Here is a 20,041-nt window from a genome sequence, read left to right on the forward strand (position 1 = left end):
ATTTACTTTATTTTCTTTATTTAGGCGAGCCAAGCCCACCGTCAATTCATGGACAACCAGGAAGTGGAAAGAGTTTCAAACTTAGCATAACTAAACAAGATGATGGAGGTGCCCCCATTTTGGAATACATTGTCAAATACAGAAGTGTAAGTATTTCAGTGAATCAAAGTAGGTGGGATCTGCTTAGTTATATCTCTTGACATAGAGAAGATTGATTATGTTATTTGAAACATTAAAAAAATGGTTTGTATAATAGAAAAAGAAAAGAAGAAAAATAATCTAAAATATAGTATAGTATGTTTTCTTTTGTGACTAGGTTACTAATGCCAGATTATTAAAAAGAAAGAAAAACAGGAATGAAAGAAAAACACCCTGCTCCTCCTAAAGGTATAACTGAAAGTTCTTTCTAATAAGAAAGCTCTTTTCTCAGTCTTGTTACGTGGTAAATAAGGAATGTTCAGCTCTCAAAGGTGCAGTCAATCAGCGGACCTTAAATTACGTAATTAAAAGATGTTTGAAAAAGAAGTTTCATGTTACAACTGTATCTGTACTGATAGATGGCATCCCGGAGATAGGATGCTGTATTCCAGTGTTTCATGTTCAGTTTAAAAGAAATTAGTTAATCTTTCTATATATTCCAAGGCTCGATTTAAAATATCAAAATGAAATCATTTACGAATTGCTATGACTTTTGGAGTTTCAATGTACAAATCAGTTATTTAAGACACATCATGGAGAATTCATTGGTCTTTTGTCAACAAGAGTCTCATTTGTTGGTCTCTTGTAAAACCTGGCAAGTTTAGAATGCAGACTTGCTTGCAGTGTACAATTTTTTTAAAGAAAAATCTTCTATATTTTTTTCTGAGAAGTGTATATATTTTATATTTAAGTAGCTAAAATATAAATTAAAATAATTAAATTAAATAAATTAAATTCTAAATGTAGCCTAATAAGCTACGTTTAAAAATGATTGCATTGAAGAAGTACCTGTATAACTAGCAAAAGCAAGGAAATTAATTCAGAAGTGTTCATATTCTATTAAGGTCCTTCTATTCTTTCAGAAAGCATATACATATAAGCATATACCATGCTTATTTGACCAGACCCAGTAAGAAAACATTTTAACAGAGTATAGTCACAGATTTATATGTCCACTTCAAGAGTCTGAAAGAGATTAGACATATAACACCAGGTATTTAAAGACATTTAACAGAAAATAGAGAGGACCATATTTCGTGGAAATTAGAAAGCCTTGAGAGATCAAATGCAGAACCTGTTTTAGCACTGCCAGAAAGGATAAGTCAACACCTGATTTTGCAGTAATTTCTGTTATCTTTCCTGATGTTTTCTATAATACAACTTTTTGATGGTAGCTCTAGGATTATCCATGTGCTAAGACTGGCATGTAAAGTGATTTCCTAAATCATTTGCTAAATAAATTTACAATCAAGGTGCGGATATTGTACATACATGTGATCTGAGAAATTTAATCTATTTCTCTGATTTTGGTAATGTGATTTTTGCATCTGTTGTGAATAACTTCGGAAACACGATTAACCCAGTGTTTTGACTAAAGTACACCACTATAGAATAGAAGTTCACTTTTTGTGTTTATTGTTGAAAGATAAATGTACAGTTTAAGCACTAACTGAAAACATAATAGGTTACAGAAGGAGATAGCTTTTACTTGGAGCTGAAATCCATATCTCCCTATGCTTTCAATTAAAAAAGCAGTTTGACTAAATTAAAGGTCTTCTTAAAACAAAAAAATAGCACAGTATTTTTTTGGTGTTTTAATCAGAATGAATGGATGCTATTTAAAGTTCTAAATCATTTGTTGACTGCTACTCTTTTGTCTTGCCCATTGGTCATATTTAATTGGCTCTCCTATAATTCTTGCCAGCCTCATTACTAGTGCCTGGACCAGTGAATTTGCTTGCAAGTATAAAGAGCATGTTAGATAACAAGTTACATATCAGTGGATTCCTGTTTTTTGTTTCATAGCAGTTCATGTCTTACTAGGGGACAATTCCTTCATACTTAGGTTTTATAAAGATTTTCTTGAAACAAGGAGTAGAACAGCCTTTAAGATTACATTGTAGAGTTATTATAGCAGAGTCTAAGAACTAAGAACTGGTAAGTTTTATTTTTCTTAGGAAATCATCTGTTTCATTCTGCCAACTCTTGCTTTCTTAAGATTAATTAATTCTTATTATGGGAAGATCTTGCTAACTGTAATGAGGACCCATTCAACCTCTTCTCTCATTCCCAGTTACGGCACTACTGTTTTTGGTTGGAGTGCGCATGTCCAGGTGCTGGTGTTGGGCAATGGGCATTAAGCTTTATCCATGTCAATTACTGGGGAACTGTGTGCTGGATTTGTAAATGGCTGTTATCTGTTGTGCTGCCTGCCAAGTACAAGAGCAGTAAACTAGGAGTTATCCAGGAGCGTGGAACAGATGGTAGTATGGAGTTACAGTCTAAGATGAAGGGTGAGAAGATAAAGATCACATGGAAAAAGCTTTTGGAATACAAGGAGTTACTGCCACAGCAGCTTAGGACTGGTGGGTGAAAGGACACGTCTGCAAGAGAAAGACAGGCTACAAAGCAGCAAATGGAAGGTATTAAGCAGGTTGAGACACCGGAAACAGCATGCCAACAAATCCTGATCACCATACAGGATTAGTCGTTTACACTATTCACAGTCACAAGGAAAAGTGCATGCTTGTTGCTCGAGTGTATTTTGACAGTGGAGAATATTCTGAAGCTGGACATGTTGCAGTTGTGAATTTGTGATTGGTGCTTAATGTTCCCTGCAAATAAATGTCAGCATATTATTTTGAAGAGATCTAATCCAAGTCTTCAGTTATAAATTTGATACCGTATCTTAAATTGGATTTCATTTGTGCTTAAAAGAGAAGTTTTGAAACAGGCTTCTGAGTGATTGTAAAAGGGAATTCTGTTTCTGTAGTTCAAAGTGCAGAATGCCAACAGTCAGCTGAAGAAATGGTAGGAGGGGTATCTCCTTCATTCCAGGTTTCAGTAGAAACTTAGAATTACAATAAAGTAGTAAAAATATCCATATTTTATGGTTACATACTTTTAGGTAAAGGCAAGTAAAAAATCATATTTTGAGAAATAGTGACTGCACAAAAATTCTTTTTTCCTTTAGCACACCTAATGATGTCTGGAGGATACACAACATGAGCAATTAGCTTTTGCAGGCATGAAAGCCTTTGGTAGTGTTGACCTGTTACAGTGTTACTATTAATGCTTTGAATTTTCGTACTGGCGGTTGTATGATTTCTGGTTGTATGCTTCAGTCGTGTTTGATTATGTTGATGGATGACCATGTTCATATTGTGGCTTTATTATGTGTTTTAGAAAAAACTTGTACAAGATGAATACAAATAATTTTAGAATAGAGAATTTCTCATTCACTCCTGCTATAAAACAGTTATGTGTTTTTATATCTCAGTTACGCATTACCTGCCAGATCCTTGATCTTTCTGTGCATTTTAGCATTATGTTTTCAGCCATTTTGTTCTTTGTTCAGCATTCATCTTGTATTATTACCTCTTCTAAAACATCACCCAGACCTATAAAGTACCATCCTTAGGTATTGAATTCTTGTGAAGTCACTGCTTTGAACTGTCAGATTGTCTTCCCTGAGAATTTCTTGATTTTTTTCCTGTGCGCTTTCAAGATAGTATGGCATCTCCTGCCCTTTTTTTGTCACAGTGACCAGCATAATAAGTCTTTCTGAGCTGAATTTACAGTGCAAACAGTTTAGAGTGGATGGAAAAAAGAAAGAATTGAAAGAGGTTAATTAGATTTTTTTCAAGTTTCCAGAGAAGGTAATCTTAGGTGCAATGTAATATGACCATTAAATGGACAAATATTATTTTCTAGACTAGTAAATAGTTCAGTTCCCAAAAAAAGTGTTTCGCTTTACTTCTACCGTTGTCAGATCTGGCCTCAGTTTTGAGAAGAAATCAAGTATATTGAAGTTCTGCTATCATTTTTTCATGCTTTTTTTTTTTTTGTCAAGTAATTTAGGTGCTTAAGCTACTCCCAGGTGTCTTACAAATCTAGCTCTTAGATACTTAACAGAAAAATTTCATTAATGCTTACATTTAAATGCAGTGTACAAGAAATAAGGATTAAGAAATAATTGTAATTTTTTAATGACTTTAATCTGAGGCATTGTAGCAGGTTTGTTTCAATCAAAGATTGGGGCAGGAATGAGAGCAGTGTGAATTTAAGGTTTATGAGTAATGGCAATGAGCAGTAAGATCTCCAGAAATTGCCAGTCACTGGTCAGTCTCACACTGACAGTGACCTTCTGTGAAAAAGTATTTTGGAATTATAAAAACAAAACAAAATAGAAATGAGGGAACAGTTGAACCTCTGTGGTTGCAGATCTGATTCCAATGTTTGAAATATCCAGTGTCTGGATTATCTAATGCATGTTAATGATACAATTGCAAATAGTAAATAATGATTGAAGGCATTTACAGTAGAGCACTCCTCAACTTAGACTTAAGTTCACAATTTCAAAGTTCCTTGCATTTGTTATAAAACGCCATGCATATTTGGAGCCTCCTATGAATTTTAAGCAATATTAATAATAGAGTAGCCTAATAAAGTGATATTTCATAGTTCTATTTTCTGCTCCTTAAGCTACCAATTAAAGGGTCTTAGCATAAACAGGGAGATTTGTAGGAATGTTTAACTGGCAAAATTTGTGTTCTCATCCCTTTCCAATCCTACTCTAATAGTAAAATTAATCTGGGCTCATTACTGATCTCCACTTAAACGTACTTGAAAATGCATGTGAAATAATAGAATGAAGGATATTGCCATTATTCTTAGTCTTTAAAATGCCAAAAGTAGACTGTATTTTAGAAGACTTCCTCTTTTCACCATTGGAAGACTACCTTCATTCTTCTTCTTTCTTTCAGCTTGTGTTTGTCACTTTTAGTGAAAGGCTTTAATGCCTTTGAGCTCAGTGCTTGGACTCTGCCTGTTTCGTTTATCTCAATCCATCTAGTAGGCATCACTTTCAACTAATCTTAAAGTGTCACTTCGCTGGCATAGCACACAGATATTCTGTTATGTTTCAGCTCTTTCATTGTTCTTTCCCTGACCAAACTGTGAAACAATTGCTTTGTCACTTAATGTTATGTTTGCAGAAGCAACCTCATGTTTATATGAGCAGCTGGAATATTTATTTTCCATTTTGATATCTATTTTTTTCTCCTGTGAATCTGATTTTCTTCTGAATTGCTTATGTGTTCACACAGCTCTGTGTGCATGCACTAAGATCACAAGTGCACCCTCTAATTTGCTCATGTTTATATTCTTTGGAAATTCGTTCTAATATTTTCTAACTCTTCCCAAATTCAGATTTAAACAGCCTCTGAAATACGGTACTATGCAACAATGCTGCTAGTATAATTACTACAGAGTATTTGTACATGCATGTTTGCAGTCAATATTAATTCTTAATATTTTATCAATGTTACGCAAAAATACAGATTGAAAAATTAGTGTGATGTGAAAATATATATTGATTCAATCAGTGGAATGTAAATATAAAAGGATTCATGCAGTAGTATATCAATAACGAACAGAGAAGTCATCTGTGAGAATTAACACTTTATTAGAAAATTGAAAAAAAAAACTGATAGAAAATACTATTTTCACTGTGTTGTGTAAACTATTTTTATTCCAGCGTATTCAGTCTTTTTTCTTGATATGTAATGTAACAACCATTCTGATGTTTTTTTATTGGTCTATGCTGCAGCCACTTTCACCTTGCTACAAATGTTCCTGAAACTTTTTGTATTTTAATTATCTCAGTACTACTTTGTGTTGATGAACTTGCAGAACAAAAGGTGAAGTCAGTATGGAGGACTCATCATACTCAGTGCTGATAGCAAATAAGTTATTGAAGCAGTACATATAAGGGAGTTCAGTATTTCACTCTATTTTCTGGAGGCTGAGGACAAAAAGAACAGACAGGCAACATGGTTGGGCTGTCAGCTTATCTAATTTAGGTATTATTTTTTTGGACACTTGTATCAGTCAAGAGCAAGATGCTTCAGTGAAGAGCCTAAATGTAAGCTACTGAAAGATGGTGGACCATAGCAAAAAGCTGCATTTCTCCCTATTTGATGTTTTTTTTTTTTTCCAGAAAGCTGTATCCATTGACTGCACTGCTGTGTGGGGTGGATGGCCAGGATTTGGCTCTCAGCCATGGTTTTTGTCAATGCATTGTACATCTGAGTTTAATAGGACTGCATGAATTCTTAGTGTTACTGAAAATCCTTTGATCAAGATGGCTTACTGTTTGCCAATACACATTGTTTTATTGTTTTACCTATTAGTTACTTTCTGAATATCATTTGTATAAAGAGTAATTTAAATATATTATGCTTCAAAAATACTAAAAGAAGAGATTGCAAAGGTAAGTACTACAAATTTATAAAATGCATTTTAAGGTTGCTGCCTGAGGCCTCAGTTGTTCCCTGTGTAATGATGTCTTATAACTGTGTGAATTACTTGAACATTTTTTTCTGTATGATACCATCTGACTGATTTAAATGTATCCTCTCACCAGTGTAAACATAGACCTGCATATGTTTTTAACAATGTTTATATTTTTGCTTACAGCTTCTTTTGCAAAATGGTACAATATACTGCTACAGTTAGTTTATGTATTCAGTGTGTAACTAATATATAATACAGGCATAGCTTGCATTCGTGAGCTATTCCTGAATATGGAATATGGTTTTGATGAGAAAGTTCTCTTGAAGAACATTTGGCAAAATGTAACTGCAACATCTGTGTAAAATAAACAAAAATTATTCTTAGCAAAATTTATATGTAACTGTCCTCCTGTTTCCTAAATTGAAATGTATATTTGTGCAGAAATTCAACCCAAAAGGTTGAAAAAAAGTTGCTGACAAAATCCCTACGTCCACATTGTGGAATGATGACGCGTAGTCATAATCACAAAAAGCCTGGATATTCAGAACTCCAAAATTAGATGATTCGAAAGTCTGTAACCTTTGGAAATTAATTTATGTAGTTTTTTTACTTCATGTAGTCAGATAGTTTAGACAAATCAAACAAGAGATTTTGAGAATATAAACTAATGTTTGCATCTTTACAGAAAGATAAGGAAGACCAGTGGCTAGAGAAAAAAGTGCAGGGTAGTAGAGACCACATCATCTTAGAGCATCTTCAGTGGACCATGGGTTACGAAGTACAAATTACAGCTGCAAACAGACTGGGTTTTTCTGAACCAACATTGTACGAATTTAGCATGCCACCGAAGCCCAACATTATTACAGGTAAGCTGATTTTGGAGTGTTTTCTCTTTTTGAATTGCTCATACTTAGTACATAGTATGTTAATGTGTGTAGTTGAATGGTCTGTTAGGGTAACTGGAGTCTTCCTTAACTGACAAAGCTTGAGACTGCATACTTTGTTATCAGTAAAGAAAACTCAGTTAAAAATCCTTAAATGGGACTTTCCTTTTCTACTTTGCTCTTAGTAACATTATTTCATTTTCAACATTATTTCACAGAACAAGCACTGAATCTTCAACTCAGATAATGACAGTTAAAAAGAAATATATTTAAGATGCATTTGTTTTACAATTTCTAAGTTGTCTCTTACTCCATATATGCCTGTTTTCAGTGAAGTTATTTGTTAGAATTCTCTATTTCAGCCCAGCCCTCTGCATGTGCTTTGAGGAATACGTCTAACAAGGGTACTCATTTTAGTGACTGATGAAATTAAGACTTCAAGGAGAGTAATTTAGATATTGTCTTACTGATTAACAGTACTCAGTGATAGTACAGTGAGCGTGCAGCCTTCTAATTGGCCTATTTTCAAGCTTTGAAATAACTAAATACATCGTTCATATTTCTAAGTGTCTAAATAGGAAGATTTAGAACTTTTTAAAAGAAAACTGAATAGGAGGTAAGAATGAGTGATTTTCAGTAATTAATTCACCAAGTTTTAGTGCTTCTGAAGTTATATTTTGGAGTAACAATGTAAATTATTTAATTCAGAATAAAAGCAAGTTGTGGTCGTAATTTCTGATATTTTATGAGTAATTTTAGTTTTTATAAAGCAAACGATATGAAGCAAATGATATCTAGCTTATCAATTAAATTGCTGTAGACAGTGTTGATTTGCTTCTTGATTGAGATTCAGGGCCTTCATAGGTCAGTGTACTTCTTTTTAAACTGACAGTATTTCATGATTGCAGTCATTCAAATTAAAAATTGTACTGCACAGTCAAAAAAAAAAGGGAACAGAAATGTGGGGAATCTGATTACTCCAAGGAAATGATAATACTTATCAAGTAGAAAAATAAATAGAACATTACTTCAGTAAAGACTTAAGTCTTTTTAGTTTTGCTCATTGGAATACCAGAATGTAACTTCTTTTGCACTGCAACTGATCTCTAACCTTTAAATTATTCCCTGTTATTGCTACAGCTGCTGTAAATGAGAATCATGAGATGCCTGTTTAAATTGTAACATAAATAGTTTCTGGATGTTGAAGTAAAAAGTGCTTTTTTTAATTTATCCTGAGAATACAGAACATTTTTCTCTGTACGTAGCTTTATAGCTGTTACGGAGCATTTTCCTTTCAGCACTCTCATAACCTCAAAATAGTTATGAAGAAAAATCCGTTACAGTATTGAACATCAAGTCTCCTTTATATGAATAGTTACTGCAGTTATGATTGTGGAACTAATTAGTTTCCTTGACAACTGTTTTTGCAAAGTGTGAAAGAGTGTGAAATTCTCTTCATAAGAACATCCTGTAAGCAATTTTAAAAAATATGTCAAAAGATTCTTAAAATCAGTGGATACTAATATTCACATTAATGAGTCAGTATGGTTATCTGGTTATGAAATTGCATAATATTATACTCTTAATAATATTATTACAAAAGTAAAAATTAACTGTGATAGAATATGTATATAAAAAGCTCATTAAAGCAGATCAGTTCTTTCTGATACCAGTTAGTCAACTCAGATGATGCAACATTTATTTGCTGTAAACCTCTTATATGTAGGCATCTACAGCTAGGTCTAAAGAAGGAATAATCCAATTAGGCAGAATTTTGAATGAAATCTGTATCCCCTCTCCTGTGCACTCTTAGCTGCTTGCGATGACTGAGATTCAATTTTCTAATTCTTTATGTGATTATTAGAAAATTTTGTAAGACTCATGAATGTTTTCATCAGTATCTATCCAGATCTGGCTGAACTGTTTTTGTCTTGCTCTTAATGTCATTCAAAAGCAAGGTATCTGTAGGTCCTATGTACCCAATCTCATGGGCATGGCAGGAGAATTTTGTGAGTCCTGAATTATCATCGTGGTCAGCTATACCTAACATAATATTACATTGCAAATGTGTACAAGCTAATACAAACCATCAGTGCTGTCCTCTCCATGGAAATGGATGTTATCACATGAAATAAGACTTCGGTTCTGATTCTTGCAGAAAGAGCCTGATTATGCTCAAAGTGCTATTGGATATGTCAGAAGTCATCCCTGAGTGCAGATACGGGAAGCTAAAACTCTTTTTCAGTGAATATGTAATCCCTGTGGGTACAGAACCCACAACTTAAATTGGTTAGAGAAGTGTGAATGAGGACCAGCAGGTCCTGGCTGACAGTCAAATTTTATAATAAAACAATGTGATAATCTTCCACTATTAGTCTTAGCTGTAAATTGGCATCAGTTAGATGTGTAAATGATACTAACATTCCTTTAAATTTTTGCACGATTGACCCTTGGCAGCCTCCAACTAGCTATACTTCATTTTGTAATTTCTGTGCCTAGGCCTATAAAACTGTCTCTATTCACTGAATCACTCACATCTGTGATTAGTTCCTCAGAATTCATAATTCTTCTCATAAAATTTTCCGGGTTTTCCAAAAGGTTGGAATGTTGCACTGTTTTTGAGAAATACTCAGTGGATGGACTTGTTAAAACATTTTTCCTTAAATAAATGTATGTGTAAATACATTAATGTGTGTGTATATATACATATATACATTACTCTAAATTTTAACCATATATATAATTTTACTTCCTACCTTTTTTTATTTTTGTATTCAGAAATTCCATCTATTTGACTGCTTAAGTGTATGAGTATGTATTTAAGAATCACACTTTGAAAGAAGAGTGACCTATTCTTAAGTGTAGTATTTTATGTATTCCAGTATTTCACTAGGGTTGTTAGTTGGCACTCCTTGTAGGCAGGTCACTCTTGTAGGCAACTCTAATATTAGTGTGCTTGCCTATGACTGAAGTCTTTACCAGATTTTGAGCACTGATTTGTGGTATTTTAGAAAATCTTGTTTCAGTTTCTCTGTACTTTTATATCTTCTTCTAATTTTGTGGGGGAAAAATAAAAGCATTCTCAAAGAAGCTGTGTGCCTTAGCTCATAGCTATTTATCAGTCTTTGAACAGAATAGCCTAGCCTCTGCAGCTATAACAAATTCTCTGAATAGGTGTCACTACAAGCAGATGAAGTCCATCAGCTTCTAGAGGTGACAGCACAGCCCATTCCATTTGTGTGGCTCCATTTAATGTCTCTGAGCAGAGCAGAGATGCATACCCTCTCTTCTCGTACAGCTGGTATAAAAGTGTCCAAGTCATAGCTATCTTTCAGAAATGTTACTATTGAAACCTAAAAATACATCTGCAGTTCTATATTAAACAAAACTTAAACAAAGATAAAATGAATGATGTTAAAAGAGGATAATTTGTGCAAATGTTAGACATGTTTTCAGAAATTAGTGGCAAAGATTTATACAGGTGCAGTCTTCCAAAGACTTTTATCCAATCATTGCTGTTTCTCTAGAAGTCCGGTATGTATTAAATCTGGCTGCAAATTTTGTTTTATCATAACAGTTTTTCATCAGCATTGTAGGTTAATAAATCGGTACTATGGTAGGAAAATCAAAAAGTATATGAGAACAGTAAGAAGGCTTTAGAACGACTTCTTTCTCTGTACTGTTTTTAAAAAAACTTTTAATACTGCGTGAACTGTTGCGATCTTCTTTTTGTTAGAATCCATGAAAAAGTTTAAATCCCTTATGAACGCCATGACTGTTATAGTACTGAACATATTTACTTTTTTGCATTGTATATCTGTCAATAATTCTTAAAATCATACAGTGATAGGTGAAGAGGGACAAGCTAAAACATAATATTTTCTCTCACCATCACTAGCAGCTAAGTTAATATTCTGCACCAAACATGGCTTTTGTCAGTAGTATTTAGAGAAATGGAGTGGTAGGATTTTTCAGTGATCTCTTGCTGAATGAAAAATGAAAATAGCTCATACAAATACTATACATATTGTATATGTATATATATACATATTTGAATGTGTTTATGTTTATCTTACTATTACACAGCTATATCTGGGCTGTCAGAGTCTACATCCAGTGGTTTATTAGAATATAAGCTAGGAAAATGTACTTTTTACTCTGGAGACTGAAAATTTCTAAGTACAGAAAAATAGAAATAACTTTCTATGATGCCTACAGTCTTCTCTCAGGACATGTCCTTTTCTTTAATGTTGCTCTCAGCCAAACAGTTCAATGACTTTTTAGAATTGAAATAAATTCAAAATTATTCCATCTGGGTCACTGGGGAGCAGACTTTGTTGATCCAGGTGCCCTCTATGCCTCTCACGCCCTTCAGTCTTGCCACTCGGAAAGGAAGAGGCACCGTGGGGCAAAATCTACCTTCCTCTGAAGGGAAGCATAGCCTAACTTTTCTCTAGAAGGTTTCCTGTGTCTCCTCTGGGTTAGTGATCACAGAATCACACAGTGGTTGAGGTTGTAGGGGATTTCTGAAGGTCATTTTATCCAAACCCTTTGCTTAAGTAGGGACAATCAAGTGTCCCTTGATATCTGTGTCCAGATAGTTTTTGGATGTCTCCAAGAATGAAAGCTACACAACCTTTGAGGGCATCTTTGTCCAGTGCTCAGTTATCTTCATATTAGAAAGGCTTCTCCTTATGTTCAGAGAGTGCCTCCTGTGTTTCAATGTATGCTCATTTCGTATTGTCCTTGACTGAGAAGAGCTTTGCTCCATCTTCTTACACCATTCCTGTAAGTGACTATACACATTCAGAACCCCTCTAAGTCTTCTCTGTGCTGAATACATCCAGCTCTCTCAGCCTTTCCTCAAAGAAAGATGTTCCAGTCCCTTGAATCCTCTTACAGGCCCTGTGCTGGACTCTTTCCAACAGCTTCTTTTCCTCCATGTGCCTAGAAATGGTTCCTAGGATTAACTGCCCAATCATCTTCCCAGGGATCAAGATGAGGCACGAATAGCATACAGATCCCTTCAGCCCTTTCTGAAGATAGGAGTGATATTTCCTTTCCTTCAGTCATGTCATAGAATCATAGAATGGCTTAGGTTGGAAAAGACCTCAAAGATCACCTTGTTCCAACCCGCTATGCCACGGACAGGGTTGCTGAATGCTAGATCAAATACTAGATCAGGTTGCCCCATTCATCCTGACCTTGAACACCTCCATGAACGGGGAATCACAAGCTCACCGGACAGCCTATTCCAGCACCTCACTACCCTGTTGGTGAATTCCCTCCCATCATCACTATCAGACTATGTAAAGATTTGATTTCCCTTCTCTTTATAATCTCCCTTTAAATATTGGAAGGCCACAGTGAAGTCTCCCCAGATTCAGAGTCTCCTCCAGACTGACCCTCAGCCGTTCTTTGAAGGATGGTTGCTCCAGCCCTCTGATCATCCTCATGGCCGTCCTCTGGACACTCTCCAAAAGCTCCACATCTTTCCTGAGCTAGGGGCCCCAGCACTGCATGTAGTACTCGAGACAGAGCTTCTCAAAGGCAGAGTAGAGAGGGACAATCACCTCCCTTACTATGCTGGCATCAGGCATTTTTCCATGATCATTCAAATTTTATTCTGAATGCCTTTACAGTGATACCTGCGAGCTCCCTCAGTGCTTTTGTATGTATACCATAAAGGCCCATGGACTTAAGAATGTCTAATTTGCTTAAGTATTCTCTACTTCGATCTTTGCTCCAGACTTCTCCGTGTCTCTCAGTCCTTAGATTTCTGAAGTCAAAGATATCCCTTCTATGTCTGTTTTCCAGTTTTCTATTTTTCAGTCTTCTACTCATAACACGAAACCAGATTTCTTCCTTCCTCAGTTTCAGTTGAGTAGAAACAACAGAATTCTTCAGACCAGATTGAATTCTTAGTTATATTTGTGGCATTTTATTGCCTCAGTACACAGTCAGTAACCCATGTGTTTCTGCAAATGTAAATTGTCTGGTTTTTGAACTCTACTCAGCAATTCTGTAGGTAATGAAAAAAGAAACAGCTGTAGATACCACCTTTTGAGTATTTTGAAAAATAAGTCAGTAGTCATCGTATTTGAAGCAAATCCCTGGTTATTTGTTATTTCTATTAACTGCCTATTTTATAGGCAGAGTTAGCTCAAAGGTAATGTCAACGGTTGGCCTCTTTTAATTTTTCTTAATTCTAGGAAAAGGTAAGTTGCATCAGTAAAAGTTAAATTAGGTGGCCTGGGGGAATGTGTAGTTCTTTTTCTTCTGTAGACTCTTTCCATTTAACTAAGCTAGAAAGGCTGCCAGTGGGTACTTAAGCCAGAACTGTAAGTCACTGCTCGAGGCTTGTTAAGTTGCTGTTTAAATCTACAGGAAAATGCTATAGAATTACAGCATTTAAGAAAAAACATTTTGGCCTGACTTTCAGCTAATGACTTGTGACTGCACTGCCTGTGTATGTGTGTGTGCATGCATATCTCCACAAAAATCCATCTGTTTTTCTGTGTGTCTTCTGATAACTATTGAATGCATTTCAAAAACAACGCATTCCTGCAAGCATTTTTAAAACTTGGCAGATAAGAATATAAGCGAAATGTTCTGTACCCTGGCAAGAAAAAGACTGAATTAAAAATGTACTCACTTAAAAATCAGTCAGAAACATTTGGGAATGAATGGTTGTATCTTTCTGGCTGTTAATCCTTGAAGCAGCTTGGAAAGCACCAATAAATTTAAACCTAAAAGAAAAAGGAAAAGCACATGAGTTTGAAGACCTTTCCAAAGGCAAAATTTCCATTATGGGCATCAGAAATTTTAAGACCAACAGAGTATCTCTTTTGTACAGTTTTAATTTTATGAAGGCAGTTAAAGTTTATATACCTACATTCAACTTTGTTCCATTTTAAAGTGACAACCTTTTCCTTCAAGACAGGAGAACACTTGTACATGCTGGAGGATTGTAGGTAGACCTGGTAGCTTCCCTAGATAAGCTACCAAATGCTCACTTACAACTCTGAAAATTAATCTCTTATTAGACCTCTAAATCAAGAATCCGTGTAATATTTTAATGGAGATGCACATCTATAGTCTAGGTGACTTTTTCTTTTAGAATTTTCTTAATTATTTCAAAGGAAGAGTAGAACTTTTTTCATAACCTAGCTAGTATTGACTAATTTACATACTACTCTCTAAATTAGTTGGGAGAATCTTCTCTTTAGAACGAACAAACTTGAGAAAAAGGTCTTTGGATTTTTTATCATGTTAATATGCACTAAAACCCTATGTGCATATTTTAGTTCATATGTATTTTAATAAATGCCAAAATGTATAAGTCCAAATCCTGTTACTTTCAAGAGTATGTACAGTACATACATAGATTTTGTATCATGTTCCAGTGAGTTTGTGTAATAACCAGAACTCAAAGATTATTTTGTTTTGTAAAGCCTTTATAGCTTTGACTTGTTAGCTTTTTATTTAAATCTAAAAGGAAGAGGGAAATACTGCAGGCAAAAAAAGGAAAGCCTTGTGAATATTACTCCCTTTACAGCTCTGATCATACTGCCAAGACAAAGAAGAGCTGCAGCGCTACCCTACTACTAACTCCATCATTTTCTTGTAGGTTGAAGAACACTGTTATTCCAAAATCAAAAATGAATACTTCTCTGACTGTTACTTAGATCATAATGCTGATCTAAAAATGTAAAGCAAAGTCATCAGCATGTATTGCTTTACTGAAATAATAATTTTTCTTTACTATCCGAAGTTCTGAAAAGAGCATAGAAAAGAGATTAAATGTCTTTGTGATCTCACATTTTGAGAATAATAGTTGGTGGTGGGAATCACAACCAGCGAAATCTATATTCAAATCCACAGCAAGATGATAGCTCCCACAAAACCTATTTGCAATTTTTCTTGCAAGCAAATAACATAAATTGCTGAGTAAGAGCTGTTTCTCTTCAAATCCAGGAGATTACCATTGTTTTAAATGACAAGAAATAGTCTTACTTTAGGTGAAAAAGAAGCTGAGTTTGCTCCATTTTCTGCTGTAGTGGTTTTTACATGAAAAGGGCGAGAGATTACTCCTGAAATTATTAGAACTTATCTGATGTAATCAGACAAGCAGTCTTACACTATCACTACAATCATATATGTTTGTAAGCAGAAATAAATTCAAGAAAAAAAATTATTTTTGACAAAACATATCTTACAGTATGACTTCACAGGAAATTACTACTACCAAATACTAGAAAAGCAATGAATGCTAGAAAGTACTAGTGATAATTAAAGAATTACTCTGTATTCACAGAACTTCTGTTTCAACAGCAACTGAATTCGCTTTTTACCTTAGGAATTGAAGTTTGCTTATGTATTGAATGCTGAAAAAAAAAAAAAAGTTGAAGGTTGAAGTTCTGGGTCACACTTTACAAGTATTATACTCTTATTCACAGTGTAATACTTGTCATAAGTAATTCCTAGTATTATGTTGCTTTGTAATACTAATGATTTTTAAAAGTATATATTAAACGATAAAATCATTAGGTTCATTTTCTAGTAATATAAAAAGGTATTGTGAAAACAGCTTTTGGAAGTTTACTGTGTCAAAAATTTTCTTAATATACACATAAGGAACAAACTGTTCTTAATAAAAATAACTGATTTTGAATTCTGAACAGCTTGAACATCATTATTTCTTCAATAAACTTCTATCATTAAAAACACCACAGTAAGGATATGTGTTAGGATTGGGTAAAGTACCGTCTTTTCTACTTGTTTTGTTACACTAAGATGTGTATTTGTGAAATAAGAGCAGTCATGTTATAAGTGCATAATGCTAAACATTATGCAGCCAAGTCATGATAGCAAGTTTCCCACCAGAGCATATTCATAAAGCAACAGATCTGTGTTTGAAGATTAATTTGAATGGTATTGCAGCAACTTTATATGATTCAAATCCCCAAACCTTTGATTTTGGGCAGTGTTTACATTCTTCATTTCTTAGTGTGTATTTTTCGAGATTTGTCTAGCAATTGCCTTTCTCTTTACGCTGTGAACTCGTAGATTGGAAGAGATACCATAATATATTTGTTCTAAAATCTAATTCATTGTCCTCTACTATGATTTTAACTTTAAATAAATTGTTTTCAAACTTAAATAATTCTATTAAGGAACAGAAATATCACAGTTTAAATGAAAATGGAGGAACTTAAGACTTTTTATCTGCTTTCATTATAGTTTCTTAAAATGCACTTTTTTTAAATAGGTTTAGATGTAAACAAGGTTATTGTTCACTCTACACAAAATTTTCCACACTTCAGTTTCTTTTGAAATCTGTCTTGAAACAGTAGCCTTACACTGATTCTATTCACTATCCATATAATTACTGTATCACTGTACGTAAAAGTTAAAAATATGTATATATATCCAGTCAAGGAGATTGAAATGCTTAAACCTACACTGTATTGTATAAACTTGACTACATCATCTGACAGAAAATGAGCTTTCAATATAAATGTTAGTAGAAAATATATGTGCTATATATATAGATAGAAACTTAATATATTACATTGGATTGCATCCAGACGTACTGTAAAGACTTGAATATCCAAGAAGTTGAATATTTTGAAAAGCGTCTTTGTTCTGATCACACCCTGGTATTAAAGTCAAAATCTAAGTAATTATACAGCTGCTCTTGCTAATTGCATTGGTCCCATTTTGGGTGGACTTATGTCCGTGTTATTAAGGTCTTTTGACAATGATCTGTTCTAGATTTCTCCAGTAATTCAGAAACAGGATAAACTTTTTGGGGCAAAAAGAAACAGCTCACTAAGTCTGTGTTTTCTCTATGTTCATGCATGATGGGAACCTTTTTCTGAATGTAATTCTTTGCTTTTTCTACAGTTTCTTCTGTCATCCTAGTCTACTATTTGTTAATGGTTCAGATATCCAGTATTTCCGATTGGTGTTGCATTGTAGTTTCCTCACTTCCATGTACCTCCAATGCAAAAAGCACATGAAAGCTACTATTTAGATTGAGCGTGGTTGAATAATTTTCTATCTTTTGAGGGAAAACTCAAGAGAGTTGATCATATGCTTTAGGTTGAATGCTTAAGTGAGTTGCTTTAAAGTTAGACCAAAGAGCTTACCACTTTATCAACTGTGAAGAGCCACATGTTGCTGCTACTAAGGACCATCTTTTTTTTTTTGTGGTTTGAGAACTGAGAAATGTATCCAGATTTGTCCATTCTATAGCTCCAAAGCACCTCAGTAGTTACAATTTCATACACATTTTAATCATATTTTAATGCTTTTAGTATAGTGATGTTTTTCAACTGATTGTATTTGGCAGAGTGTTACTGGTGAATTAATTCTTTTTTCCTCTTCTTTTCTTTCCCACTATTACTGTTTTTTTCCTTTTGATCCTTTATTTTTAATGTTTAATCTAATTTTTCACTTTTTATTTTCAATATATTTCTCTTTCGTACCCTTATTTTCTCTAACACTTCCTATCCACACAGATAGATGCTGTGAAGCTACTAGACGTGAAAATGGAGGCCAGTCCCTGCAGCTGAATGCTGCTGGTTTCTCTTTCATTGTAGTCATAAGTTTCTGGTGCATGTTGTGAAGCTGTTGATGAGGCAAGAAATATGTATTTTTCCTCTCCCTCTTAATATTTAGAGAAAATAAATGCAAACCTGTAAAGACATAAATAAATGTACTTTTCTATAGCTCTTCTAAAATTTCTAATACAAGATTAGAAACAGTGTAATTTCTTCAGTCTATGCATGTAAAATTCTTCATCCAGTTTTTTGTAAACTTGTAAATGCTGAAACAAATTCAACAGATTATGCTTGGATTTTCTATCTGACAGAAGTTGGAGAATGTGATCTATTCAGTTTCATTTGATTGATTTGAGTCAATGATGTTTTCTATATTTTGGTGTTAAGAAATCTATGCCTAGACTTTAATCTCAGTAATACAGCTTTCTAGATATGACATCAATTGAACTTCCTTGAGAGCATTTTGATTCTGTGTTAATCCCTTTTACAGTGTTGTGCTTATACTTACTAGCTCCTTCCATGATGTACTTAAAACTTTGTGCTTAATATAGACATCTTTTGTACTTTCTACTGGATTTTAAAAAGCATTTATTCACTGATTTGTAGTCTACGAGTTGCTTTAGTTCATAGAATTTAATTTCCTATAATTCCAGTGTACCTCTCTGCAGCCATGCTTCAGCACGTAAAATACATTGCTGTCTTCCAAACTCAGTTCTGAAACTGGAACAGTGCCACATTCAAATTCATGGCATTTGTTGGTCTTGAAATTCCAGTGAGCTTAATCTTGACCTTCAGTAAAGAATAGGTAGAAGCCTTTTCCCTGTTTCATATGTAAAATGTATGTTCTGTGTAACATAGAACATAGGAAGATGGAACAAAGAATACAAAGCCTCAGATTTTTTTCTATATTAATTTAGTAAGTATGTATGTAAAAATTGACCTGCGTTTATCTGATATTAGAATCTATGTAGTTGACTTTTTTAGGTACTTGCCTTCAAATCATTACTGAGCATAGCAAAAATAATACATTTACAATATATGGTGTTCTTTTCTTTCTTTCGGGGGGTTATAACCATTAGCTTATAACTTTGAAATTATTTGGTCAAATATAAATTCATTTATCTTCACCAGTGTAAGGGATGTTCTTATTTCTTAGAAACAGCGATTATTGTCAGTTTTGCCAGTTCCTGGTTGTTCTCTGAAGTCATTAATACAACATTAATAGACCCTCTTTCCATCATAAAAATAAACAAAAAATCATTTTAGAAAACCAGCTTATGTCATGAATGAGATGTCCTCGTAAGTAAGATGTCCTCAGAATGCATACGTGTAAATCTGAAGACTACTTTATTTTATTCACAAAAATGTATATAAATCTGCGTATTTAATATAACGAAACTATAGCTGGAATTCAAGCAAATGCAATTTTTGGCTTTCATACAATCTTCAGAAGAACTTTCACCCCATTAAGTAGGGCCACTGTTTCATTCACAAACATTGCCTATGCACTTTATCACTTTAACCCAATGCCTCTTCACTAATTTGAACTGAATCGCACTGACATGTGCTTGGCATAACATGGCAGGGAATAAGATATCTATTCAAATTTTGTGAGAATGCAAGCTGTTGGTTCCCAGTTAAAATTAGTTGAGTGAAATTCTGTTTTGCCATGAATAATATGAATGTATACGTTGACTTTTTTACTTAGTTTTATAATTGTTACTTTTATAACACTTTATCTATTTCATGCTTATTGTCCCTAGAGACAACATTGAATGAATCTTAAATTAAATTAAATCTTAAATTAATTCTTAAATTAAATCAGGAATCTTAACACCAACTTTTTATTTTATTTTATGAAAACTTCTTTGTTTAACCGTGGTTTGAGCCGCTAGCTGCACCTAACAGTTACAAAATCTTCCAAATGCAAAAATATATTTTCAGTTGATTATAACTGCGATAAGTGCTATTGCTTATGCTAAATAGTTTTAGTGAGGAATTGTCTCAGGAACTTTTGCAAGAAGCTTTGTTTTTTTCTAACCATTTACAAAATCTAGTATAGAAAATTTTTGTTACCATGTTATTATCATAGGA

At 33.9% G+C, this 20,041-nt stretch overlaps 1 protein-coding gene across 1 annotated transcript in view; it reads left to right on the top strand.

The window, feature by feature from the left end:
- NCAM2 (neural cell adhesion molecule 2) overlaps positions 1 to 20,041 on the top strand; it is a 130,183-nt gene that overhangs the window by 89,451 nt on the left and 20,691 nt on the right. Inside the window, exons 13-14 of the mRNA XM_031555850.1 lie at positions 25 to 146; positions 7,181 to 7,361. Coding sequence (XP_031411710.1) covers positions 25 to 146; positions 7,181 to 7,361 — 303 coding nt within the window. The remainder of the gene's footprint in view (positions 1 to 24; positions 147 to 7,180; positions 7,362 to 20,041) is intronic.

This window comes from Meleagris gallopavo, chromosome 1 (assembly GCF_000146605.3).
Source record: "Meleagris gallopavo isolate NT-WF06-2002-E0010 breed Aviagen turkey brand Nicholas breeding stock chromosome 1, Turkey_5.1, whole genome shotgun sequence".
Classification (NCBI taxonomy): Eukaryota; Metazoa; Chordata; class Aves; order Galliformes; family Phasianidae; genus Meleagris; species Meleagris gallopavo.